This window comes from Pituophis catenifer, unplaced genomic scaffold (genome assembly GCF_029215685.1).
Source record: "Pituophis catenifer annectens isolate HBS135680 unplaced genomic scaffold, rPitCat1.0.hap2 SCAF_18, whole genome shotgun sequence".
Taxonomy (NCBI): Eukaryota; Metazoa; Chordata; class Lepidosauria; order Squamata; family Colubridae; genus Pituophis; species Pituophis catenifer.
The window spans coordinates 6372749-6399778 of NW_027256898.1; the positions used below are offsets into that span (position 1 = coordinate 6372749).

Genomic DNA, 27030 nt, shown 5'->3' on the forward strand with positions numbered 1-27030 from the left:
TCTGTTCTGTTCTGTTCTGTTCTGTTCTGTTCTATTCTATTCTAGTTCTGTCCTGTCTTGTCCTGTCCTGTCCTGTCCTGTCCTATTTGTAAAGTTTGCCTCTTGTTTTCACTATTCCGAGGATTACGTTCTCCTAAATGAGGCAGGGAAATTACATTCATAGAATAGGACTTTGGTCCATCGATTCCCACTCTTACAATACAAGAAAGAGGCTTTGATTAAGGGAGGGTTAGGACTGTGTCCAACTGGACGATGGCTTTCTCACCCCCCCCACCATCGCCCACTCCCTCTGTGGCCCATAAAAGTTGAGAATCTCTGCCCTGCGGCCTTACTCGATGATCCCTTAACGGCTGATGGTCCATAAACGTCGTTGCTTCTCAAGCCAACGAGCGTTAAACTTTTAAGTTTAATGAAGCCGTACAAACGGGGGGGGAGATTTTTTTTGGGTTTTGTTTTGTTTGAAAGTTCGCCTCCTCCTGCCAAGTCTTGAGTAAGCATTTTGGTCTCTCGGCCTTCCCCTCCTTCGGCTGCAAAAAAAAAGAAAAGAAAAGAACGAGGGCCCATCCAAAAGTTCCAGGAGGAGCTGGTGATTAACAACGGAAGCAAAGTCGCTTTTGATAACGCTGGCACATCTCCGTATCTGCTTTATTCGGACATCTCTCTGGTTCAGCACTTTTTTTTTCTCCCCCCTCTCCTCCTCCCTCCCCGCAGGTTATTAATTTGTACTGTTTACCCTTCTGCCTTTTGTTGCAAGCGGTACCCGTTGCCGCTTAAATGTGCAATTTCCCTGTCGCTGGCATTTCCAGCGAGGCAGATCAACGAGGGGGGGGCAATAAACAAGATCAAAGAGGCGCTTTACGCGTGGCGTGGAAGGTGGGCTGGTTGGATTCATATTATTTTATGATTTGAAATGATGGCAGGCTAAACTTTATAAAGAGACGGTGTTCTCTCTTTCCACTCTCTCCCCCACCCCTCCTTCACCCCCGTCGTCTTTTTCTCTCTCTCTTCGTTTCCAAGTATGCTGGGAGACTTGGTCAAATTTCCCGTTAAAATTAAAAAAAGGAAAAAAAAAAAGATAGAATTTCATCTCCCCCTCTCTCAAATTCATTTATCATGCTTTTTAAAAAGGTGTTTTCTCTACTTTACCTGATGTCTAAATTAGATTGGCTCTTATAATGCTGTTCCTTGCTATATTTCCCCCCCTGCTTTTTTTTTTTTTTAAATGAATTAGTAATGACAGCGTACTCCATCATACCCTCTCTACAGCCACTTTAAGGGAGAAGCCGGGTGATCTAAACCTTTTAACCTATTAAAGTTGATTTCCCCCAATTGAATCAGACGCACCGCAGGTGTAATAGCTAATCATTTAAACTACACCTGCTATTATGTTTTTTTAAGCCATTATGCATGTTGGATAGATGATAATTCATGTTTATTGCATTGTCCGATGGATCAGTTTTGCCTACACAAGACTGATTAATGTATTTAAAGAAATAAGAGATGCCATTTAAGATGGGGAGGGCGCGTGTGTTTTGTACATGCATACACAACATTGATGGAATGCATAAGGAGTACATCAAAAGAGCCATTAAAAGCCAACAAAACTTTCACTCTTTGACCTAAGATGCATCTCTGGAAAACCAGGTGAACTTTCCCTTGAGTTACGGCAATGCATCTGGGTTGAGTTTTCTCCCCCACCTCAAAAAGTCTTCCAAGCCCATCTTTCGTAGAAGGTTATACAAGACAGGGCCCAGAATTGGAAGTCAAAGGCCGATCTACAGTCAGGATGATGATCAGAGGCCATCATGGTCTCAGTTGGTTTTCTAGGAAATGACAATAAGGTAAAGAAGGTTCCCCTCGCACATACGTACTAGTTGTTCCCGCATCTAGGGGTTGGCGCTCCTCTCCGTTTCAAAGCCGAAGAGCCAGCGCTGTCCGAAGACGTCTCCATGGTCATGTAGCCAGCATGACTCAACGCCAAAGGCGCACGGAATGCTCTTCCCTTCCCACCAAAGGTGGTCCCTATTTTTTCTACTTGCATTTTTTTTTTTTACGTGCTTTCAAACTGCTAGGTTGGCAGAAGCTGGGACAAGTCACGGGAGCTCACCCCCGTTATATGCGGCACTAGGGATTCGAACCGCTGAACTGCTGACCTCACCGCGGAAGAGACCATACCATCCCCTGAAGGGCTTGAAAGCTGCCATTTGCTAAAACATACTTTCCATGCTGCTTTTGGGCTAAAAAAAAAAAAAAAGCAAACACATACTAATTAACAAAACGACTTTAGGCCATTTTTATCCCTTGCGATTTGGGATAATAGGTGTTTTAATTCAGTGGGCCGGAAGGAAGCCAGATTGAGGAAAAAGTGTTTTCTGAGGGATCAAAACAGGGATTGGGCCAGCTTTGCTCTTCAAAGCAAATGGCATTCCGTGTTCTGCAGTGGTTCCCTAGGTTTATATTTTTTTGCAGAAGGGAAAAAAAAAAACCAACAGATCACAAACTCCTGCGGAGTATTAGATCACAGTGCAGAATGATTTTTTTTTTTAATTTGATTTATATGCCGCCCTTCTCCGGAGACTCAGGGCGGCTTACAATGCGCTAAGCAATAGCCTTCATCCTTTTTGTATATTTATACAAAGTCAGCTTATTGCCCCCACAAACTGGGTCCTCAATTTACCTACCTTAGAAAGGATGGAAGGCTGAGTCAACCTTGAGCCTTGGCGAGATTCGAACCTGCAGTAATTGCAGGCAGCTGGTCTTATTAACAGGGTGCTTTAGACCACTGTACAACCAAGGCTCTTTTTGATTGAAATCTTAGAAAGTTGAAATAAAGATCAAACGTTGCCTTCCTTTTTTTGCTCCTGCCTTTACTTACCTTACTCTCCTTTTTGTTGTTTTAAGACAAGGGTCGGCAACCTGAAACACCCAAAGAGCCACAAAGGTCCTAACCGGAAGCTCCCGTTCAATTCTGGAGCCAACCGGAAGTCTGGTTCCCCCATCATAGAGTCTCCTCCTAACACAGTTTCCTTTTTCCTCTGCTGACCGGAAGTCCGGTTCCCTCACCATAGAGTCTCCTCCTAGCAGGGCATCCTTTTTCCTCTACCTGTCCTAACCAAAAGCCCTATTAATTGTGGAGCCAACCAGCAACAGGGAGCCGCAGCAGAGGGATGAAAGGGCCCCATGCGGCTCCAGAGCCGCAGGTTGCTGACCCCTGTTTTTAAGAAATAACAGCTTAACCACACGCACCTGAGCCTTTTTGGAATTGTTAAATACCCATTTCTAGGTTGTTACGTCTTTAGTGGCCAACAAATTGCTCTCTTATTCTTTGTAAAGTACCATCCTACAGTAAGTATTGTTGCTTCGCGTCACTCCTTCATTTCCTCTTTCCTTGACTGTTTATATTCATGTTCTTCCAAGCTTCAAAAAGCTGGCACCATTTGATTGATCTTGAAATGAGCATCTCTGCGGTAGAGCACAAAAAGTGACCTTTTGGAACTCTCTGATATAGATCTGCCTCAGAGTTAAATTACCGATGTACTTAAATTTACTGGTAACCGGGTATTTGTAGTAAAAAAAACGTTGATAGTGCGTTTGGGTAGGATTCTGAATCCTGATGAATCCCGTTTTAAATTTCCCTTTTTCTTTTCTCCACCTTTTTGCCAGATTGCCACAGCTGTGAAGTTTTTACAAAACCCTCGCGTTCGCCAAAGCTCGCTTGCAAATAGAAGAACATTTCTGAAGAAAAAAGGTATTGCAATATACAATCTGAAAAGTCAATTCTCCATCTGGGTTTTTTCCTTCCTTCCTTTCCTTCCCTTCCTTGCTTGCCTCCTTCCTTCCTTCTTTCCTTCCCTTCTTTCCTTCTCTTCTTTCCTTCCTTCCTTCCTTTCCTTCCTTGCTTGCTTGCTTCCTTCCTTCCTTCCTTGTTTCCTCCCTTCCTTCGTTCCTTTCCTTCCCTTCCCTTCCCTTCCCTTCCCTTCCCTTCCTTGCTTCCTTGCTTCCTTCCTTCCTTCTTTCCTTCCTTCTTTCCTTCCCTTCTTTCCTTGCTTCCTTCCTTTCCTTGCTTGCTTGCTTCCTTCCTTCCTTGCTTCCTCCCTTCCTTCGTTCCTTCCCTTCCCTTCCCTTCCCTTCCTTGCTTACTTGCTTCCTTCCTTCTTTCCTTCCCTTCTTTCCTTGCTTCCTTCCTTCCTTTCCTTGCTTGCTTGCTTGCTTCCTCCCTTTTCTTTCCTCCCTTTCTTCCTTCTTTTCCTTTCCTTTCCTTTCCTTTCCTTTTTCCCTTCCCTTCCCTTCCTTCCTTCCTTCCTTCCTTCCTTCCTTCCTTCCTTCCTTCCTTCCTTCCTTCCTTCCTTCCTTCCTTCCTTCTTCAGCTTTTTTTTCTTGTGAATTGTCACATTGGCTCTCTCCCCCCCCCCCTTCCCTTCTGCTGTCCTCTTGAACTCTGAAAGATTTTAAAAAGCACAGGAACATTTACCGATCCTTAGGCGAGCAGGGCGAAAGCCAGTGAGACGAGACCCATTCAAATGGCTTGCGTTGCAAACTTCTGAACTGCCCAGCTTCTTTGAGAAGATGGAAGGGTTTCCTTTGGTTGGTTCTAAGCCATTCACGGTATTCACTATAGACCGGCCAGATGAAACGGTCAAGGAACTTCAGAAGAGGAGTAAAGCTATTTGGTAAAAAAAGGCCGGCTGCAAGATAGACAGCAGTCAGGCCGGGGTTAAATTTGGGGTCACTCCGCCTTTCACCGCCAGAAAGGGCAAGCGATTGACGGCTGAGCTCCTTTTAAAAAGCAAAGGAGATCTACATCTCGATAAATTCGTCCTCGTTTCCAGCAAGTAGAAGTTGCACAGTTCACGGCTTTGCAATGTGTCTTTTGCCCATAAGCTTAAATGAATTGCCTTTTTAAAAAGAACAAAAAAAAAAAAGTCCATCTAAAGTTTTAAAATCGTTTGCTCAAGAACCCAGAAGTGAGTTTTGTTTGGGGATTTAAAGAGTAGATCTTTAAATCTTATAAATCCTGGGTTTTACCTGTACTGTTGCAAAAAAGCAGTTTCTGTACAGACTGGTAGAGTTGAATATTTCTGTTTTTCTTTTAAAAAAAACCCACCCCCTCAATGTAGAATGTTTGAACATGTTTGAAAGAAAAATTCCCTTGCCAGACTGAGATGCTCTGAGATGCTAGTTTCCTTTGTGAAAGGGTGTGTTATTCACACTTAACCTGCACCTCTATAATTGTGACCAGTCCACAGATACTGGCATGGAAGCCCTGAGGTCATGTGACAATACTGGCAATATCTGAGAAAGTACCATCCCGAGTTAAACTCACTTTTGAGATGGCTGAAGACCAGACCAGACCAGACCAGACCAGACCAGAATAGAATAGAATAGAATAGAATAGAATAGAATAGAATAGAATAGAATAGAATAGAATAGAATAGAATAGAATAGAATAGAATAGAATAGAATAGAATTAGTAGAGCCTTGGTGGCACAGCAGACTAAAGTGCTGTTAAGTAGCACCAGCTGCCTGCAATTACTGCAAGTTCAAATCTCACTAGGCTCAAGGTTGACTCAGCCTTCCATCCTTCCGAGGTAGGTAAAATGAGGACCCGGATTGTGGGGGCAATAAGATGACTTATTATAAAATAGAACACCACTTAGGGGGGGCCGAAAGCCCTACTAAGCAGGTATATACAAAAGGATGAAGACTATTGCTTAACGCATTGTAAGCCGCCCTGAGTCTCCGGAGAAGGGCGGCATATAAATCGAACCAGTAAGTAAGTAAGTAAGTAAGTAAGTAAGTAAGTAAGTAAGTAAATAGAATAAGGATTAGGATTAGGAATAGGAATAGGAATAGAAATCAATTCACTTCACTTTTGGCCAAGTGTGATTGGACACACAAAGAATTTGTCTTGGTGCATAAGCTCTCAGTGTACATAAAAGACAAGATACGCTCGTCAAGAATCATAAAGTACAACACTTAATGATAGTCATAGGGAACAAATAAGCAATCGTATCATACTAGGAAACAATATAAATCGTAAGGATACAGCAACAAGTTACAGTCGTAAGTGGGAGGAGATGGTTGAGAGGAAAGATGAGAAGATTAATAGTAATAGTAGTGCAGAGTTAGTGAAAAGTTTGACAGTGTTGAGGGAATTATTTGTTGAGCAGAGTGATGGCGTTTGGGAAAACAACTGTCCTTGTGTCTAGTTGTTCTGGTGTGCAGTGCTCTATAGCCTCGTTTTGAGGGTAGGAGTTGAAACAGTTGATGTCCAGGATGCGAGGGGTCTGTAAATATTTTCCCAGCCCTCTTTTTGACTCGTGAACATCTCCATCTCCCTTAATCCTTTCTTCAGGCTACAGATACCCAGTTCTTTCAAGCGTTCTTCAGAAAAACAGAGTTTCTAGATCCCTCAAGTTCCAAGATCGCTCCGTTCTGCCATTTACATTCTTGTTAGGATGTGACAGCTAGCACTGCAGTCTGACCAGCACACATACCAAAGAATTTGCATGGTGCGGGCCTCACACCGCTCTCAACATCGCCCAATTTTTGCATTGCATTCTCAACAGGTTGTGCTTTGTGGAGCAACAGCCTTGTGGGGGGACTCATCCATAGGGAAAAGTTCTTTTATGAACTCACGTTTCTCCATCTAAGTGGATCCGCAGAGCCCAGATCTCCAGGAAGACCATGCTGGGCTGGGGATCTTGGACATTGTAATCCTCACACATCTAGCAGGAATTGCTAGATGAACAGAGGCAAGTTAATTTTATTTTTTTTTTAATGAGAAACTAATCGATTAAATGATAGTAATTGGTAGGTAGAGGGCAAACTTTGGATTTGTGTGTATGTGTGTTAAGCACAAATTGCGCTTAACAATTTGTGTGAAATTCTCCCCTCGGCCTTCAGCATCCTCTGCATTAACAAAAATTAGGCCTTTGAAACTCTTCGCTTTTCAGATCTGCTTTCTTGCCATACAGCCTTCTCTCTCTCTCTCAGAATAAACATTTCTATTCTATTCTATTCTATTCTATTCTATCCTATCCTATCCTATCCTATCCTATCCTATCCTATCCTATCCTATCCTATCCTATCCTATCCTATCCTATCCTATCCTATCCTACTCTACTCTACTCTACTCTATCTACTCTACTCTACTCTACTCTACTCTACTCTACTCTACCCTACCCTACCCTACCCTACCCTACCCTACCCTATTCCTATTCCTATTCCTATTCCTATTCCTATTCCTATTCCTATTCCTATTCCTATTCCTATTCCTTTTCTTCTCTTCTCTTCTCTTCTCTTCTCTTCTCTTCTCTTCTCTTCTCTTCTCTTCTCTTCTCTTCTCTTCTCTTCTCTTCTCTTCCCTTCCCTTCCCTTCCCTTCCCTTCCCTTCCCTCCCCTCCCCTCCCCTCCCCTCCCCTCCCCTCCCCTCCCCTTTCTTTTCTTTTCTTTTCTTTTCTTTTCTTTTCTTTTCTTTTCTTTTCTTTTCTTTTCTTTTCTTTTCTTTTCTTTTCTTTTCTTGTGTGAAATTCTCCCCTCGGCCTTCAGCATCTTCTGCATTAACAAAAATTAGGCCTTTGAAACTCTTCGCTTTTCAGATCTGCTTTCTTGCCATACAGCCTTCTCTTTCTCTCTCTCTTTCTCTCTCTTTTTTTTTTCCTTTGAAATATGTGGATCTACGGGGAGTAATTAATCATAAACGCTTTGGGATTTCTACAACGAAGCAATGAAGCAGAGGAAAGCTGAACCTAAAAGCTATACTGATTGCCTACGGTAACCTGATGCAAAATCTATACTTACCAAGAGATCCTTTGACACTCCCTTTCTCTGCGCCCCCCCCCCGCTCCCCCCATCCATCCGACGCTGGAATCATATGCCCTATTATAAAACTATCTTTACATCTCATCAAAATGACCCGTTATTATTCCTTACGTTTCATTCCTCCGTTCCCCTCCGTGTTTTCTCTTTCAGCATGGATGGGGCTAAGATTTCATCAGCCAAAGGTATTTAAAAGCAGTGCAGAGACAAAAGTCTCCGAGATTTGCGTCACGTTCCCATGCCATCAGCTTCATGGACTGTTTGTGCATGTGTTTTAAAGAAAAAAAAAAATCTGAGCTCCGTGTAATCTGTTTTTGAAGTGGTATTAGTACTGCTTTATAAAGCTTTAGTAAGGTTGATGCTGCGTCCAGATTTGGTCACCATAATATATATATAAAAAAGATGTTGAGACTTTTGGAAAAAAGGGAGAAGAGCAACTAAGATGATCAAAGGCCTGGAGACTAAAACATACAAAGGACGGTGGCAGGAATTGGGTCTGGCCAATCTAGAGAAAAGAGGTGACATGATAGCAATATTCCAGAATATTGGGGGGTCAGAAGTGGGGACGGGTCAACCTATTTTCCAAAGCACCAGAAAGCAAGACAAGAAACAACGGATGGGAACTAACCAAGGAGAGAAGCAACCTGGAATTATGGAAAAACTTTTTAACAATGACCAGTGGAACAGCTTGCCACCAGAAGTTGTGAGTGCTCCATCACCGGAGGCTTTTTAAGAAGAGACTGGACAGCCACCTGTCCAGGGGGTTGGACTAGAAGACCTCCAAAGTCCCTTCCAGCTCTATTCCGATTGATGGTTTAGTTTTAATAAATCTCTGACTGGGAGGAGAGGACTTAGTGGGAGAGAGACCGGTCGGCATTGAAAAGAGACCAGAGACCCAATTAAAGTGTCTAATGAATGACTGGACTAATGACGATCAAAGAAAGAAAAGAAGGCGGGGGGGAAAGCTACCGTAATCCCATTTGATGCATTCCTCTCCCCCTTTGTTTCGGCTGCCCTTTGGGCTAATTCAGGGGTCTGCAACCTTAAACACTCAAAAAGCCATTTGGACCCATTTTCCACAGAAAAGAAAACACCGGGAGCCACAAAACCCTTCTCTGTGCCTGACTATTTCTTAAGCGGCCACAAAATATAGTTGAATTAAAAGTTCTGTTTTCTTCTGAAACTTTTCTTTTCTTGGATTTATCCATGGTTGGCCTACCGGAGTTTGAAAAGCTCAATAAATCGTGTGCCGGCAGGTGTCGCACATTGGCGGTTGTGACGCATATTTTGAGTGACGGAGCCGCACCAGAGAGGCGAAGGAGCCACATGCGGCTCCAGAGCCGCAGGTTGCTGACCCCTGGGCTAATTGTTCACGAGGGAGGGGTCATCCTCCTCTTTAAAGAGTGGAGGATACAAGCATCAACAATGTGGAAAGTGAAGCCAGAACTTTTAACAATCACTTTTAACCCCTCCAGGGATGGGACGAGCAGAAATCCCTTTGCAGTGTCAACGGGATTGGCGGGGAGTTGCTTTAATTAAAATAGGCAGGGAGGGAGTCCACCTAGTACCTACGGAGTGTTAATGTGGTATATATATCCTACATAAACTCCTCCCCCTCCCTTTTCTGGCTTAGCCTAAACACAACCCCAAAGCTTATTAGAGACGCCAACGGAAGTGCCCTTCCTGGGAGCTAAGGATCGGGCGTGGCTTTTCAGGGCCTTCTTTAACAAGGAAGCCTTTTTTTGTATACGGCAATGTTCTGACCTAGGCTTCCCCAGTAGCACGAAACCGAGTCCTCGTCCCGATAAACCCCTTTTATTTCATTTGCAGTGAATTCCTCTCCAGCAAAAGTCTTTCCTCTCCCACAGACTTTCAAGGTAGTTCACAATGGCCGACCTTTATCAGGTTTGGAGAGTGGCCAGGCCGATATCTTTCAGACTCCACACTCTAACCGACAATACTTGGCAAGAATGCAGGAACAGATCTTCACCCAAATGAACTAATTGTCTCCTTCAAACTCCCCTCCCCTTCGCTCCTCTTTATTCACTATGGGAGGGGCCATTCACCGTCCACCTGTGGCTTTACTCCTGAGTCGACCCTTGTTCCTTAGCTGTTCCCTTCTCCTGGCAGCTCTGTGCATGCGCACACTGGGAACAGGCTCCAGCTTTCTTCTGCCTCACTGATGCCCGACTCCAAAGGCAGGTGACAACTCCCAGATGGCCCTGGCCCCCTCTCTGCCTCCGACGCAGAGCCCTCATCAGAGCCTTTCCCGGACTCCAGGACTGGCCCATGTTCCTCCCCCAACCTCCTCACTGTCCGAATCTGCTGCCAAATCAGCAGGCGGGCCACGACAGGCAAATTCATTTCTGCGCCTTGGGAGTACGGCTGCATTATTAAATCAGCCATCCAAGGCTCCTGTGTCCATCCCTTGCTGTCCAACCGCACGAGTCAACTCTTTTGGATTGGCTTCCTTCTAGTAACCCACCCTCCCACCCCCGTTGGGAAAGGATATGCCATCGGAGGGGCGATGGGAATTGTCCTCTCCCTCTTGAGCTGGGATATGATTGGCCTGTTCTACCACTGCGCAGACCCAGGCGTATTTCCCAATTCGACACTCAATGACTTTCAGGATCTCAACTTAATTGCAAAGACGAGCGACCCTCACGGTCTTCACAAGAGGCACTGGTTTTCCTCAAGAGGAGTAACCGGTGGGACCTTCTTTCAATTTTGGAGAGATGGGCACTGTAGGACCTCCAGATTTTACACACCGTGTTAGCACCAGTATTCCAGTATTTGAGGGGCTGCTACAGAGAGGAGGGGTTCAAGCTACTTTCCAAAGCCAGAAAAAGAATAAGGGATAGAAACTGATCAAGGAGAGATTCAACCTGGAAATGAGGAACTTTCTGACAGCGAGAACAATCAACCGATGGAACAGAAGTTGCCTTCAGAAGTTGTGGGAGCTTCATCGCTGGAAGCTTTCAAGAAGAGACTGGACTGCCATCTATCAGAAATGGTGTAAGGTCTCCTGCTTAGATGGGGGGTTGGACTAGATGACCCATAAGGTCCCTTCCAGGGACCTTATAGATCTGTTACTCTGTTAGTCTGTTAGCACCTGATTTGCTCTGGTGTCAGCTCACTTTCCAGCCCAGAAATGGTGGCTTGTCTGCAGGAGGATGGTAGCTTTGTTTGAATTCTAGAACAGGGGCGGGCAACTGTGGCCCCTTAACCACCTGTGGACTTCAACTCCCAGAAAGCACAGCTGGGTCAGGAATTCTGGGAGTTAAAGTCCACAGGTGGTTAAGGGGGCCACAGTCCATGCTGATGAGTGACCCACGATAGCATTTTGCCCATTGGCTACACCTGCACGTTTGGGCATTTCTCCAGGTGGGCATTTCCTTGGGAATAAATCACCCAACAGGGACGCCCTCAGGGGCTCTAAACCCCCCCCCCCACACACACACACATTTTGTGCCTTTTGTCAGCAGCTCCCCTCTTCCCAAGATACCCCCTCCACTCCCCTTCCCATAGGGCCTCTCCTCCAGCTAGAATTGAAAGCCCAAATGGAAAGGAAATGTGACGTAGATCCTCAGGAGGGCCCGAAAGACCTGAGAGTCAGGCGGGTAATAGCCGGAGCAAACGGCTCCCGATGGATCAGATGGGCTCTTATTTGGAAAGATGTGTAGGAGGCCAAGGGAAATTGTGCCCTTCTGCCTGCTGGCTTCATTAATCTGGTTCATTACCTAATTCGCTGAAAGAGACAGAGGAGGCGGGCGGAAGCTCTCCCCATGGTTCAGTTGCCCCCTGGGCCTTGGGGACTTCTGTCCCGGCCATTAAGTCATTGAAGGCGATGACAGCCTCAGCCTCAGCTTCCTGGTAGACCCAAAGGAGAGCGAGGCCGTTGGCATAGCTCAGCTGCAAGTTCAGGAATGAATTCTCTTCCCGCATTAAGGTAAAGGTTCCCCTCGCACATATGTGCTAGTCGTTCCTGACTCGAGGGGGCGGTGCTCATCTCCGTTTCAAAGCTGAAGAGCCAGCGCTGTCCGAAGACGACTCCGTGGTCATGTGGCCAGCATCACTCAATGCCAAAGGCGCACGGAGAGCTGTTCCCTTCCCACCAAAGGTGGTCCCTATTTTTTCTACTTGCATTTTTTTTAACGTGCTTTCGAACTGCTAGATTGGCAGGAGCTGGGATAAGTTACGGGAGCTCACCCCGTTACGCTGCACTAGGGATTCGAACCGCCGAACTCCCGACCTTTCAATCGACAAGCTCAGCGTCTTAGCCACCGAGCCACCTGGAATCTAATACATTTCGCCTCCTTTTCGATTATTTGGAGCAGTTCATGTTTAGAGTTACAGTAAGTGTCCATTCCAGGGGTGAAATCCACTTACCTTTGCTACCGGTTTGCAAATGGGAGAGCGTGCATGCACGTGTGACACTTCTACGCATGTGCAGAGCGTCAAAAACGGGACGTGATGACCAGGGGTGGGTTCTACTTATCTTTACTACCGCTTCGCATTGGGAGCAGGTGTGCGCAGAAGCTTCTGCACATGCGCAGATCACCTATGATGATATCCAGGTCGGTGGGCAGGCTCCCGCCGGTTTTACTACCGGTTCTCGCGAACCGGTCTGAACCGCGAGGAACTCACCACTGGTGATGACATCCGGGCTGGTGGGCGGAGCCTCCCGCCACCGGCGCTACCAGTTCGCTCAAGCCGGATAGAACCGGCTGCATTTCACCACTGGTCGATTCCCCTCTCTCGCCCCCCCTCCTCAATCACCCCATGGACCACCCCCTCAAAATGATTGAAAAGTGTCGAGAAAAGCTTGGGGAAGGTTTGCTTCCCCCTCCACCCGCCCCACTACCCCATGCCAATTTTGTCAGAATAAAACTGCCCCCCAAAAACTTTTCCCTGTTTAGTATTTCCCTCTCGTGATGGAGAGCAGCGGGAAGATGGGGCGGAGATGTCCTGAGGACACAGGCTTTGGAAGGAAGCCATGCTTGGCACCGTGCCATCTTTTGCTAAAAATTCAGGTCTTTTACAAATACAAATTTTTTTCCCATTTCCCCCCCCCATCCCTCCCTAACCCTCCCTAACCCTCCCCTCCTCCCATGACTTCCCCAAGGTGAAATCCATCCACATTATATTATATCATACTTTACTATCCTTCTATTCTCCCCCCTGTGTACTATACATTTCTAGATAACATTAAGCTATTCTACCCCCTATATACTATACATTTCTACACAACATTCAACTAAAAGCAGTCTGGTACTTCCTAGTTTGGTATTTGTTCTGCACATAATCTATCCATTTCTTCCACTCCCATACATAAGTCTCTTGAGTCCGGTCTTTTAAGTATGCTGATATTTTCGCCATTTCTGCAAAACTGGCCACCTTCAAAGTCCATTCTTCAATTGTAGCCTTGGTAGTACAGTGGTTTAATGCACCCTGTTATTAACACAGCTGCCTGCAATTTCTGCAGGTTCGAATCTTTCCAGGCTCAAGGTTGACTCAGCCTTCCATCCTTTCTAAGGTAGGTTAAATGAGGACCCAGTTGTGGGGGCAATAAGCTGACCTTGTAAAAATATACAAAAGAATGAAGGCTATTGCTTAACGCATTGTAAGCCGCCCTGAGTCTCCGGAGAAGGGCGGCATATAAATCAAATTAAAAAAAAATAATAATTGTAGGCATAACATCCCCTTTCCAATATTGACCAATCAGTAACCTAGCTGCTGTCACCATATACAATATCAATTTTGTTTCACCCACTGAGAAGCCCTTAACTATACCCAATAAAAACAATTGAGAAAATTCAGGTCTTGAAACATCGCTGCTCTTCGGTCCTTTTTTTTTTTAGAGGTGCCACCAGTTCAAAGGTCCCCCCCAAATATGGAAACCTCTTTGAAATCTGCCCAGCACGAACCACAGGCTCTGCAAGGCTGGGACATTTTTTAAATTAATAAATAGGGCATTTTGTGGGCAAGTTAATTAATTAAGCAGCATACTAAAAAGCAGAGACATCACCCTGCCAACAAAAGAGCGTATAGCCAAGGCTACGGTTTTCCCAGTTGCAATGGATGGCTGTGAAAGTTGGACCATAAGGAAGGCTGAGGGCCAAAGAATGGAGGCCTTTGAATTCTGGTGCTGGAGAAGACTCCTGCGAGTCCCTTGGACCGCAAGGCAACCCAACCGGTCAGTCCTAGAGGAGATCAACCCTGACTGCTCTTTAGAAGGCCAAGATCCTGAAGAGGAAACTCAAATACTTATGGCCACCTAATGAGAAGGAAGGACTCCCTGGAGAAGAGAGCCAAATGCTGGGAACGATGGAGGGCAAAAGAAGAAGGGGACGACAGAATGACGTGGCTGGATGGAGTCACTGAAGCAGTCGGCGTGAGCTTAAATGGACTCCAGAGGATGGTAGAGAAGGCCTGGAGGAACGTTGTCCATGGGGTCGCGATGGGTCGGACACGACTTCACGACTAACAACAACAGGCATTAAGCAGGACTCTTCAGGGCTGTAACACTTCTTAAAATAATCTTTGACAGGCACGCACACGTTCTCTCCTCTTCATTTCTCGTCGTCTGTACCGGGAGAGTAGATTACATCACAATTTGATTCTCCCTTCGTATTCGAAGGGAACCGAGCAAAGGGGCGAAGAAAATACCTGCCTAAATAGAAATCCTGCAGACCCAGTGCACTTTTTAAATCTATGGGGTCCGGCTGGTGGCTGCGGTTATAATGACAAACCCAGCGCCCGCCGCGCGTCTTTAAATAATGCGCGAGCTGTCCTTTAGCTGCGGCTCTGCGCTTCCTCCGGTTGTGCCTCGTACAGGGCTCCACAAAACGGGTCAACCCCGATAATATATTTCCAAAAGGGAGGTGGGAGGAGGACGATGGCCAGGCTCAGAGACTTCTGCCAGGAAAGCAGATTCCGATTTAGCGCCCACCCCCTCATTACTTCCCTCCTTTTCATAACTTAACTCCATTTCACCGGGCAGCTTAGATGTCCTTGGATGGAAGCTTGTTACTGTGAAAGCTTTTTTAGCATTGATTTCATAACCGCCTTAATTTAATAGCTCCATCACCGCTGAGAAGCCCCGGCAAGTTTGAGGACTCCTGCTTTCCAGGTCACTGACCTTTTAATTATAGAGCTTGTTCCGATGGCCAGGTTATCGACTGGACGGGCTTCAAGATTGCACCCCTCCGGTTGGAAATGAAAACGAGGGCTCCTGCCTGGCGCTCCTGCAGCTGTTGAGGGTGAAGGACAAGTAGAGAGGAGGAGGAGGAGGAGGAGGAGGAGGAAGGAATGGCGGCCGTGGTGGGAGAGTTGGCCTCTTGCATTTCTAAAATTAATTTTCCACCTTCAGCTTTTGTAATTAATTTTTCGGGAGCGTCACGGAGAGCGTCCGTGCCATTTTCTTTCGTTCTTTTTTTTTCTCTCTCTCTCTCTCTCTCTTTCGTTCTTTCTTCTTCCCCCGCTTGCAAAATAAAGGCCAGGTGTCTGCATTCTCTTCAAGGAAGGTCCCACCAGAATGAGGCATATCGCCGGAAGGTTCTGGATGCTTGTTAATCTGTTTTCTTCGGCCCCGTCCTCCTTCTCCTCGGGAATGGAGGCAGAGCTCCCTTCCCCTTTCTTTCCCTTTCCTTTTCCTTTCTCTCTGTTTCTCCTTTCCTTTCTTCCTCTTTTTCCTTTCTTTTCTTTTCTTTTCTTTTCTTTTCTTTTCTTTTCTTTTCTTTTCTTTTCCTTTCCCCTTCCCCTTCCCCTTCCCCTTTCCTTCCCTTTCCTTTCTCTTTATTTCTCCTTTCTTTTCTTCCTCTTTTTCCTTTCCTTCCCCTTCCCCTTCCTCTTTCCTTCCCTTCCCTTTACTTTCTCTTTATTTCTCCTTTCCTTTCTTCCTCTTTTTCCTTTCCCTTTCCTTTCCTTTCCTTCCCTTCCCCTTTCTTTCCCTTTCCTTTTCCTTTCTCTCTGTTGCTCCTTTCCTTTCTTCCTCTTTTTCTTTTCCTTTCCTTTCCTTTCCCCTTCCCCTTTCCTTCCCTTTCCTTTCTCTTTATTTCTCCTTTCCTTTCTTCCTCTTTTTCCTTTCCCTTTCCTTTCCTTTCTTTCCCTTCCCCTTCCCCTTTCTTTCCCTTTCTTTTCCCTTTCTCTTTATTTCTCCTTTCCTTTCTTCCTCTTTTTCCTTTCCTTCTTTCCTTTTATTATTTTATTTATTAATTTATTTTAAACTAAGAACCTCCATAACCTTCAGGATGTACATTTGTTTAGATTGGGGAACAGAAAGGATTTTCTCTCTCACTCCTGGAAAGAAAAAAAGGAGAAGGCAGAAACAGCCGGGGGTAGAAACAAAAATTCAACAAGTCCACGACTCGCTTCTGCAACTCTCTTGGGTTTGGGGAGAGAAATAGTTTTTTGGTTTTTTTTTTTAAACTTATGTATTGAAGTAATATAATGGCTCGCCAGCTGGACCAGCATTCTGGGAGGAGCCATTGAGATTTCACATCAACTGCCCAGAAATAAGGAAATGGCAGGTGGTGTTAGGCAAGGAAAAAAGAAAACGGCATCGTGGCCAAGTCCTAATGGACCGGCAGTGAGGGGAGGGCTCTTTCGAATCTGGGAAGACAGCAAAAATAAAGTGCTGGATTTCTGTGCGCGTTGCGACTTTTCACTCCAGTCACGCCTTGGTTGTGGTCCCAAATAGCGCAGGGGTGCTGCAGAACATCTGTAACCAAAAGGCCTTGAACGAATCCTGCCTGCATGGAGATTCCTTCCTTCCTTCCTTCCTTCTTTCCTTTCCTTTCCTTTCCTTTCCTTTCCTTTCCTTTCCTTTCCTTTCCTTCCTTCCTTCCTTCCTTCCTTCCTTCCTTCCTTCCTTCCTTCCTTCCTTCCTTCCTTCTTTCTGTTCTTCTTCCCTCCCACTCTCTTTTTCCTTCCTTCCTTCCTTCCTTCCTTCCTTCCTTCCTTCCTTCCTTCCCTCACTTCCATTATCCCATCCCTCCCATCTCTCTCTCCTTCCTTCCTTTCTTCTTCCCTTCCACTCTCTCTTTTTTCCTTCCTTCCTTCTTTCCTCCCTCCCACTCTCTCTCTTTCTTTTTTCCTTCCTTCACTCACTTCCATTATCCCATCCTTCCCATCTCTCCTTCCTTCCTTCTTTCCTCCTCTCTCTCTCTTTTTTCCTTCCTTCCTTCCGTTCTTCTTCCCTCCCACTCTCTCTCTTTTTCCTTCCTTCCTTCCTTCCCTTCCTTCCATTATCCCATCCTTCCCATCTCTCCTTCCTTCCTTCCTTCTTTCCTCCTACTCTCTCTCTTTCTTTTTTCCTTCCTTCCTTCCGTTCTTCTTCCCTACCACTCTCTCTGTTTCCTTCCTTCCCTCACATCCATTATCCCATCCCTCCCATCTCTCTCTCCTTCCTTCCTTCCTTCCTTCCTTCCTTCCTTCCTTCCTTCCTTCCTTCCTTCCTTCCTTCCTGATTCATGACCCCTAATAATTTTTTTATTAGAAAGGAGTTAACAAAAAACAAAATCACTCTTCAAATGTTAAGGTGTTTTCCAAACTTCCTATTACACAGCAAGCAGAGAACACGAAGCATTCATAGCTACTAACCAACCAACCCTTTCCTAAAACGAGCACCCTTGACTGCAGTGCTCTGAACGGAAGGACTTGTCTTCCAAAGACAGAGTCAAAGGGGGGGGGGGAGGGAATCACAGCCAGGCCTGACACAAAGCAAGCTGCACGGGATGGGAGTGAAACAGGGATGAATGCAAGGCCAGTCAGCTGGCAGACATCCCGCCCCCCTGGAAAAGCCAGCAAAGTCCTCTTCAACTTCTGACGTGCCTTAGAGAGGGATTTCAGTAGCTAAGCCCGCAAAGAGGGGACGTGTGGCTCCCATTAAGGAAGGATTCGGTTAACCGTGGTATGTTGGCTAAGCCACACAAGTTGGCTTGGGCTCGCCTAAGACGGCTAAACCGCCAAGCGTGTTTTGCAGGCGTTGGGGTCGTGGAGCGTGCTGAGCCAAACCGCACGACGGCTCAGCTCACCCTGGGAGTCCCGTTAAATACGTGTGTGGCCGAGAGAGTACACGGAGAATAAAGGAGGCCCTGCTCATTTTAAAACTCTAGCGGAAGTCTTCGTTTTGCAAAACAGCAGGCCTTTAAATATCAATGGGAAAAAACCTGAGCATCTTCTTTTAAGACATCATTTCCGGGTGAGGGTGGGGGGCGGGTTGACTCTTAAGAGTCAAAGCACTGCATTAATTTCTCTCTTGAGCAGGTGGTCCACATGGAAAGGACATTCTCAGGAACGGCCCCCTACTCTCTTAACAATTTTATGAAGACCCTCTGAAGTGGGTTTGTCGAATCCCTTTAATGCATTTGGCTGGTCCATAATTGAAGGCGCGAGTCCTATTAAGTGCAATAACAGACCCTTGCCCCCGTTTTTCCGGCTTTTTGTCTTTCGAAGATTCGGTTTTGCCGTTGACTTTTGAGGTTCGGTTTGCTACAGGAATCCTTTCTCCTCCTTGCAATTCGTCCACCCCTCCTTTGTAGCCAAGCCAAACGTGATTTAAACTCTTTAAGCATCCTTCGGCAGCCATCACCACGAGGGACAGAATGGCTCTCCTCCCCGACCCCCCCACCCAGATCTCTTTTCTCCTACCCTCGGCACCTTTTCCTCCGGGACGCTGACACATCCTCACAACAAGACACAGGTTGCTTCCCATCGAAGCAATCACACCCACACCCGCCCTGCTTCGGAGGATCAAGTTAAGCTCTCGCAGCATCGCTTCGGCGTCCGCCAAAGCATTTCCTCCGCTGCGGTGTCGGGAACCTAAGGCCTGGCTTGGCTTGCTGTCGTTAACCACCCTCGCCTTGGCCGGCTCGCTCTTCTCGCTGTTTTGTGGTTTCCGTGGCTGTGTGTCAAGAGGCAAAATTGTACTGTCATTGACAGGAGAAAGAGAGAGAGAGAAAGAGAGAGTTCCTCCGTCGGCTGGGCTTATGCTAGGCAGAAGGAGATTTTGTCTCCAAAGTTTTGATGGCTGAGCCAGTTAAGTTTATGTCAAGCGCTGCCTTATTTGAGTTGAAAAAGGCAGGGGTCTTTATAGGCCCTCCTCCATCGTTGCTATTATTATTATTGCCTTTCCAGATGGAAGAGAAAAGAAACAGCAGCATCTTTTAATCATTTCTTCCCCCCTTCCTTTCTGCAAACGTGGGTGGGAGGGAATAACGAATTAAAACAGGAAGGAGTTTTCTTTAACAAAAAAAATTTGATCAGAGGCTGCTGAGAGCCGGTCTTTTCTTTCATTAAAGGTAAAGGTTCCCCTCGCGCAAACGTGCTAGTCGTTCCCGCCTCTAGGGGGCGGTGCTCATCTCCATTTCAAACCCAAAGAGCCAGCGCTGTCCGAAGACGTCTCCGTGGTCATGTGGCCAACATGACTCAACGCCAAAGGCGCACGGAACGCTGTTCCCTTCCCACCAAAAGTGGTCCCTATTTTTCTACTTGCATTTTTTTAAAATGTGCTTTCGAACTGCTAGGTTGGCAGAAGCTTTGGACAAGGAACGGGAGCTCACCCCATTACGCAGCACTAGGGATTCGAACCACTGAACTGCTGACCTTTCGATCGACAAGCTCAGCGTCTTAGCCACTGAGCCACCGCGTCCCTATTCTTTCATTACAATCCTTATTTGGCAGAAGGATTGTTTGGTGTGAACAGGCTGGCCGAAGCCCCGAAGCAGTCTGGCTCTTAAAAGGCCCCTAGCATTTTCTTCTTCTTCCTGTTTTTAAGGGCAAGAAGAGAAAGGTTGAGTTAGGAGTGGGCGTATCCATCCCTGACACCAAACTACACCACAATTCTGTATTTTCGGTGAAAGTTTTGGCTGTTGTCTGATTCCACATACCAACACAAAACATGGTTGTCTCCCGAAGCCGATTGCTGCCCTTTGGAAAAAAGAAAAGTTCCTTGGGCATGGAGAAAAAGAGGGCGCTAATCCACTTAGGAATGCGGTGCCTCAGTGGCTAAGACGCTGAGCTTGTCAATCGAAAGGTCGGCAGTTCAGAAGTTCGAATCCCCAGTGCCGCGTAATGGGGTGAGCTCCCATGACTTGTCCCAGCTTCTGCCAACCTAGCAGTTCGAAAGCACGTTAAAAAAAATGCAAGTAGAAAAACAGGGATCCCCTTTGGTGGGAAGGTAACAGCGTTCCGTGCGCCTTTGGCGTTGAGTCATGCCGGCCACATGACCATGGAGACGTCTTCGGACAGCGCTGGCTCTTCTGGCTTTGAAACGGAGAGGAGCACCGCCCCCTAGAGTCGGGAACGGATAGCACATATGTGCAAGGGGAACCTTTGCTCCACTTATCTCTGTTATTCCTCCCCCACCTTAATAAGAGTTTTCCTGCTCCGTACACTTTTTTGAAAGTCTTGACTTGGTTGCACTCTGCAAAATACACGTTTGTGCAAGTCATCTAAAAAATCTAAGGGGCATGCTCCGCTCTCCCCCGGCACGCGGGGGCGGTTGCATTACAATTTTCTATAAATTTTCAATACATGGGTTATATTAAAAAAAAAAAGTGCTCCCCTATCAGATTTCTTTTTTTCCTGATGTGCGCTGGCTGACCTTACGCATTAGCATTGGCTGATTGAATTTCTTTTTAAGTACGTGTCCGCGCAACTTTCTCTCGCCTGGCCCGGCCCTGGCTCTGCTGCGTTCCCACCTGACCTGACCGGCAATATTCATGCCCCCCTCGGTGGTGTCCGTGTGGAAAAAAACACTCCCTTTTTATGGTGATCAACAAAATTAAATTTGTCTCCTGTCGACGGCTGACCTCCCTCACCTTAAAGGGCACGTCTTTGCGAAGGGAAGACGAGAGGCGCCAGTTGGGATCGGTTTTTTTTTTTTTTTTTTTTTGGTACCAAGGGACTTCATTGTGCGAGGACCGCTGAGCAAATAATAATTTTTTTAAAACCCTCTTTTTTTTCCCTCTCCAGTTACCAGTAATGTCAACTCTCTTGCTAGACGCAAATGGAGCAAGGAGAGGCCATCAAGGTGTTAACAACGCTGCTTAAATTCTAAAAGAGACTTAACGTTCTCTCTCGCGCATCCTTTCTTCATCTGGATACCATCCCCAAATGTTGAGATTTTGACCCCCCCAGAATTCTTGTTCGGCACAAACTGGGAATTCTGCGGCCAGCGGGGCAAGAATGGATGGATATTCTTGAAAAGGTGGACACTCTGTGCTCTTCCTGATATAGGTAGTTCTCACAATCTGTTGTTGTTCTTACTTGTGAAGTCGTGTCCGACCCATTGTGACTCCATGGACAATGTTCCTCCAGGCCTTCCTGTCCTCTACCATCCTCTGGAGTCCCTTGAAGCTCACGTCGACTGCTTCAGTGACTCCAGCCAGCCACCTCGTTCTCTGCCGTTCCCTTCTTTTGCCCTCAATCGTTCCTAGCATTAGGCTCTTCTCCAGCAAGTCCTCCCTTCTCATCAGGTGGCCAAAGTATTTGAGTTTAATCCTCAGGATCTGGCCTTCTAAAGAGCAGTCAGGGTTGATCTCCTCTGGGACTGACCGGTTGGATGGCCTTGCAGTCCAAGGGACTCGCGGGAGTCTTCTCCAGCACCAGAGTGCAAAGGCCTCCATTCTTTGGCCCTCAGCCTTCCTTATGGTCCAAATTTCACAGCTAGACATTGCAACTGGAAAAACCATAGCCTTGACTAATGCTCTTTTTTGGCAGGGTGATATCTCTGCTTTTTAGTAAGCTATCTAGATCACAATCATTTAGCAACCATTAAAAGTTACGACAGTCTGAAAAAAATGACTGACGACTGTTTTTCGTCTTTATGACCGTTGCAGTATCCCTGTGATCACGGGATCAAAATTTTGGCCACTGGCTCATATTTATGACGGTTGCAGCCTCCCGGTGTGTGTGTGTATTTGTCACGTGACCCCCTTTTGCGGCCTTCTGAAAATCAAGGGAGAAGCCGGATTGACTTAACAACCATCATAATAACTTAACAGCGGCGTTGATTTCGCTTAACAACTGTGTGGCAAGGTCGTAAAGTAGAACAAAACTCACTCAGCAATTGTATTGCTTAGCTGTGGAAATGTTGGTCTCCGTTTTGGCCGTAAGTCGAGGACTCCCTACATTCTGGATCTCGGCTCCCCTCCAGCTGAGACCAGCAAGGGATGGTTGACATGAAAATATTTTGGCGGGTTTGAAAACTCCACTTTTATCCTTGACTGTCTGCAAATCCTACAGTTGAGATGCTGCAAGGGTGCCGGATTTATGACGGCGGAACATACCTTTGCTATCCGATTGCTATTAATTCTGCCTTCCTGTGCAACCGATGTGAATAAGTGCTATTAAAGGAAGCGCCGAGCATCAGGGAGCTTAAAAATGGGACGAGACATGAAAGGTGAAAAATGAAGAAAGAGACTCCATCCACGGGGCTGCGTGGAAGGGGGAAGTTTGGTGTGGGGGCTAAATCAACTTCAACCTCAGCTAACAGAGACCCTTCCAAAATCCATACAACCATATGTCATTGGAAATTGGACCATTTATTTTCCGAGGCAGGCCAGCCGGGGTGGAGAACGAGGGCTGTGACCCTGCTCGGAGAGGCTTGGGTTTCATTCGAATCAAGTGCCCTGTTCGAAGTTGTGATTGTGCAGTTGTATGCGACGTAGAGATGCTTAATCCGGGACTCTGTTTCGGATACTGACCAGCCAGCTGTTATGGGAAGGCATGAGAGAGGTGACCCAAATACAGGCAGCCAAAAAAATTATGTTGCTTTGAGTTTCGCTCCATTTTACGACTTTTCTTGCCCCGCTTCTTAAGTCAATCTGTTGTTAAATGAGTCACGTGGTTCTTAAGTGAATCTGGCAAAAGGGGATCAAATGACCCCGGGGACACTACGACCGTCATAAATACGAGTTGCCAGGCATCTGAATTTTGACCACGCGACCGTGGGGGACGTTGCAACAGTCGTAAGTGTGAAAAACGGCCGTAAGTCCCTTTTTGCAGTGTCGTCATAGCTTTGAATGGTCACTAAACGAACTGTTGTAAGCCTGTATCTCATTTTTTAATCTTAATCTCTGCATGCAGAGATTCCATCTCCACTGGCCCACCTGGGTGAGGAAGCTACTGTTAAGTTGCTGGTGTGTTTGTGTATGTGAGAGAGAGAGACAGACACAACAGAAATGGAGTTTTGGGGGTTTTACGCACAGCCTTGTAGCTGGGTGAAAGCATGCACTTTCTGCTTTTTCTACAAATATGGAATTTTGCTCTCTGCATTTGTAAAGAATAAGAATAAGAATTCTTTATTGGCCAAGTGTGATTGGACTCACAAGGAATTTGTCTCCGGTGCATACGCTCTCAGTGTACATAAAAAAATACACTCATCGAGAATCATAAGAGACAACACTTAGTGATAGTCCTAGGATACTAAATAAGCAATCAAAATCAAACTAGGAAACTAAATAAAACAATATAAATCGTAAAGATACAAGCAACAAGGTTACGGTCATAATCTGGGAGGAGATAGGTAATAGGAAGGATGAGAAGAATAATAGTAATACAGTCTTACTAAATAGTTTGTTGTGGGAATGAGTTGTTTAGCAGAGTGATGGCACGCGGGGAAAAACTGCCCTTGTGTCTAGTTGTTCTGTTGTGCAGTGCTCTACAAGCCGCGGTGGCGCAGTGGTCAGAGTGCAGTACTGCAGGCCACTTCTGCTGCCTGCCGGCTGCCTGAAATTTGCTAGTTCGAATCTCACCAGGCTCAAGGTTGACTCAGCCTTCCATCCTTCCGAGGTGGGTAAAATGAGGACCCAGATTGTTGGGGGCAAGAGGCTGACTCTGTAAACCGCTTAGAGAGGGCTGTAAAGCGGTATATAAGTCTAAGTGCTATTGCTATAACCTCGTTTTGAGGGTAGAAGTTGAAACAATTTGTAAAGTGGATTAATCTCCCTAGATTAAAACAAGGGGCAGGAACTCACAGTTGTTTGGCATTTAGTGTCATTTCCCCACAACTTTTATCCCCGGTCACCCATTTGGCATTTTTTTAAAAAAAATCCTCCTTTTTCTTCCTCCTCCCATGTGTGATTCCCGCTTTACGCTCCTAAACTGCCTGCAACCCACCGAAACTTAGTAATAATAATTATATGTATATATACACACACACACACACGGGCTAAATCTGACTTTGTGGTTTTGCCTTTAAAAAAAAAAAGAAGAAGAAGAAGAAAGAAGAGGGAAGCTATGTTTATAAGAACCAAAAAATAGCAGCTTCCATTACTGTAATTAAACGGCGGCATTTAACCTATCAAGGCGGTTGCATCGAGGCGAGAGATGAGCCGCATTTTCAGATGATCGCTGCAATCCTCCAGGGGAATAAGAGCAGTTAAATAATTTGTTTGCGAGGTGTGAATTCTGTGTCGGCTAAAAAAACGGGCGCCCGTGTTGAAGCGCTAGGGAAGGGTTGGCAGTGGGAAAGGGAGGGGGGCAATGAGAAGGTGTTTATTTCGAATACCCTGGAGTTTAGCCTTTTTTTTTTTTTTTTTAAACCAGCCTCTGTTCTATACTTGTCAATTAAATCTATATCGTCCGTGCGTTCCTGTTATTCATCGGGAACTCAGCTGTAACTTCTTGCATCAGAAAAGCGGGAAATTTCTGGAGACCTCAAGGAACGAGTAAAAACAAAACCATCGAAAACGACCGATTGACGATCGGTTTTTGAAAAGGGCAGATTGACGATTGGTTTCCGTTCACTGCATTTTTAAAGCTCAGGACTCTTCGGAGTGCAGGACCCTGTAAGTACAGGTAGTCCTCAAGTTATAACAGTTCGTTTAGTTAACCAAAGTTATGACGACACTGAAAAAAGTGTGTTACGACCGTTTTTCACACTTACAACCGTATTAGTATTCACTTACTTTCCCTACTAGTTTGCAAATGTGAGCACGCGTGTCCACGTATGCGCCTGACCTTCCATGCATATGCTTTGCTGGCCTACGCGCTTTTCATGCATGCACCCGGCCTCAAAAACGTACCTAAATAGGATGGCATAGACCCGGGACGAGTGGGCAGGCCCACCTGCGATTTCCGCAACCGGTTCTGCTGAACCGGCTGAATACCACCTCTGCTTATGACCTTGGCAACATCTCCATGATCACATGATCAAAATTCAGACACATGGTGACTGGTTTGTACTTATGACTGTTGCTGCGTCCCGAGCTCACGCGATCCCCCTTTTGCGACCTTCTCACAAGCAGAATCAGCGGGGAAGCAATATCCTTCCCACAGGAGTGGGAGGGAATGGGCATTTTGCAATGTCCTTCCCCCAGGAGTGGGGAGGGAATGGGCATTTTGCAGTATCCTTCCCCTGGAGTGGGGGGGGAATGGGCATTTTGCAGTATCCAGCCCTGTCAATCATCAAGAAACTGAGTTGATCAAACCTCCTTTTGAACAGCCTTTGGTATAAGTGGGCACAGCATCCCCGATACCAGCCGACATCTTTGTTCCTGGGCTACTAGAAGATTCATCCATCACCTTTCCGGGGTCATGATCTTTTTTTAAAAAAAAGCCCCATCCCCAAACTGCGGCACTTTAAACCCTTGCCAAGGTCTCTCTTCCCCCTTTTCTTTTTCTTTTTTCCTTTGGGATGAGGATGTAGAGAATAAATACTATTAACAACCCCCCAAAGAGCTCTGGCTGTTGTGCCAGACTCAGCCCTGGAGAATTGGACCGGCAGGGCCCGCATTCAGCACGAATCCTGCGAGGCCCATGATGAAACTTTTGCGTAGGTTTTACTATTCGAACACGGGTGTGTGTTTGCTTCTCTTTTTAGCTTCTCTTGTGGCTCAGGAGGAAGGACGAAGGGCTGGGAAGTCGAGCTCAGTTTCTACTCTGTGCATCCACTGTATATATCAGATGGTATCCTCTCTTTGTGTAAACAGCCATTTCCTTCGAAAGAAACGGCGTCCCTTCACGCTTTCTCAGTTTTGATCCCAAGTGTTGCCTTCCTTACTCGCGCAAAACGCAGGAGAGGGAATAATAATAATAATAATAATACTTGGAACATCATACATCTTAAGAAAGTACTTGGTTGATACCTAGGACGCTGACAGCAACCCGTATCAACCATTAGCACCAGTCAGTGGTATTTGTGATGCATTTTTGAATGTTCAGTTGACTGAGTTTCATGTTTAATGAATAAAGTACATAATTATAATAATAATAATCATAATAATAATAATAATTCCAAGAATTTTACAAAACACATCAAGAAATTGCAGCTTCCTGCAATAACACCAGCAGAATTGCAAAAAACTGCGCTACTCAAAACATCATATATTTTAAGAAGATACTTGGTTGATACCTAGGACGCTGGCAGCAACCCGTATCAACCATCAGTGCCAGTCAATCATATTTGTGACACATTTTTAAATGTTCCATTGACTGAGTTTCATGTTTAATGAATAAAAGAGCTAACAACAACAACAACAACAATAATAATATGCAAACTTTTGAATATGTACCACACTTTACATCCATGAAGTGACATCGACAGGTTGTACCTGCCAAGAAAATTAGGGGGCAGAGGACTGTTGCAAATCCATCAAACTGTAGAAGAAGAAAAATGAAGTTTGAATGATTATGTGAACCAAAGTACAGAAAAATTGCTTCAGGCTGTGAAAACGGAGAACATTATAAAAACAACAGAAACAAAGGCAGGATATAAGGAAAAACAGCTGGATGACAGATTAAATGGATGGAAAAGTAAAGCTTTGCATGGACAGCACTTGAAAAACATTGAAGGAAAATGTGATGACAGCTTGACATGGGCATGGCTTAAGATGGGAACCATCAAGAAAGAAACGGAAGGTTTAATACTGGCTGCTCAAGAACAAGCACTACAAACGAATGCCACGAAAGCGAAGATACAAAAATCCACCGACAATCCAAACTGCCGATTTTGCAACGACAAAGTTGAAACTGTTTCACACTTAATATGTAAATGCAGCAAAATCGCACAAACTCATTACAAAGCTAGACACGATCGAGTTGCTAAATTAATCCACTGGTCACTATGTAAAAAATGCAACATACCTGTATCCGAAAAGTCATGGGAGCACAAAGTGGAAAAAGTTATCGAAAAGGAGAAGGTGAAAGATCTTGTGGGACTTTCGAATACAGACGGATCGTCCCTTGGAACACAACACGCCA

The 27030-nt window shown here is 45.7% G+C and overlaps 1 protein-coding gene across 1 annotated transcript in view; it reads left to right on the top strand.

Annotated features, from left to right (window-relative positions):
* PEX14 (peroxisomal biogenesis factor 14) overlaps positions 1 to 27030 on the top strand; it is a 113351-nt gene that overhangs the window by 54438 nt on the left and 31883 nt on the right. The window contains exon 3 of the mRNA XM_070956153.1: positions 3664 to 3748. Coding sequence (XP_070812254.1) covers positions 3664 to 3748 — 85 coding nt within the window. The remainder of the gene's footprint in view (positions 1 to 3663; positions 3749 to 27030) is intronic.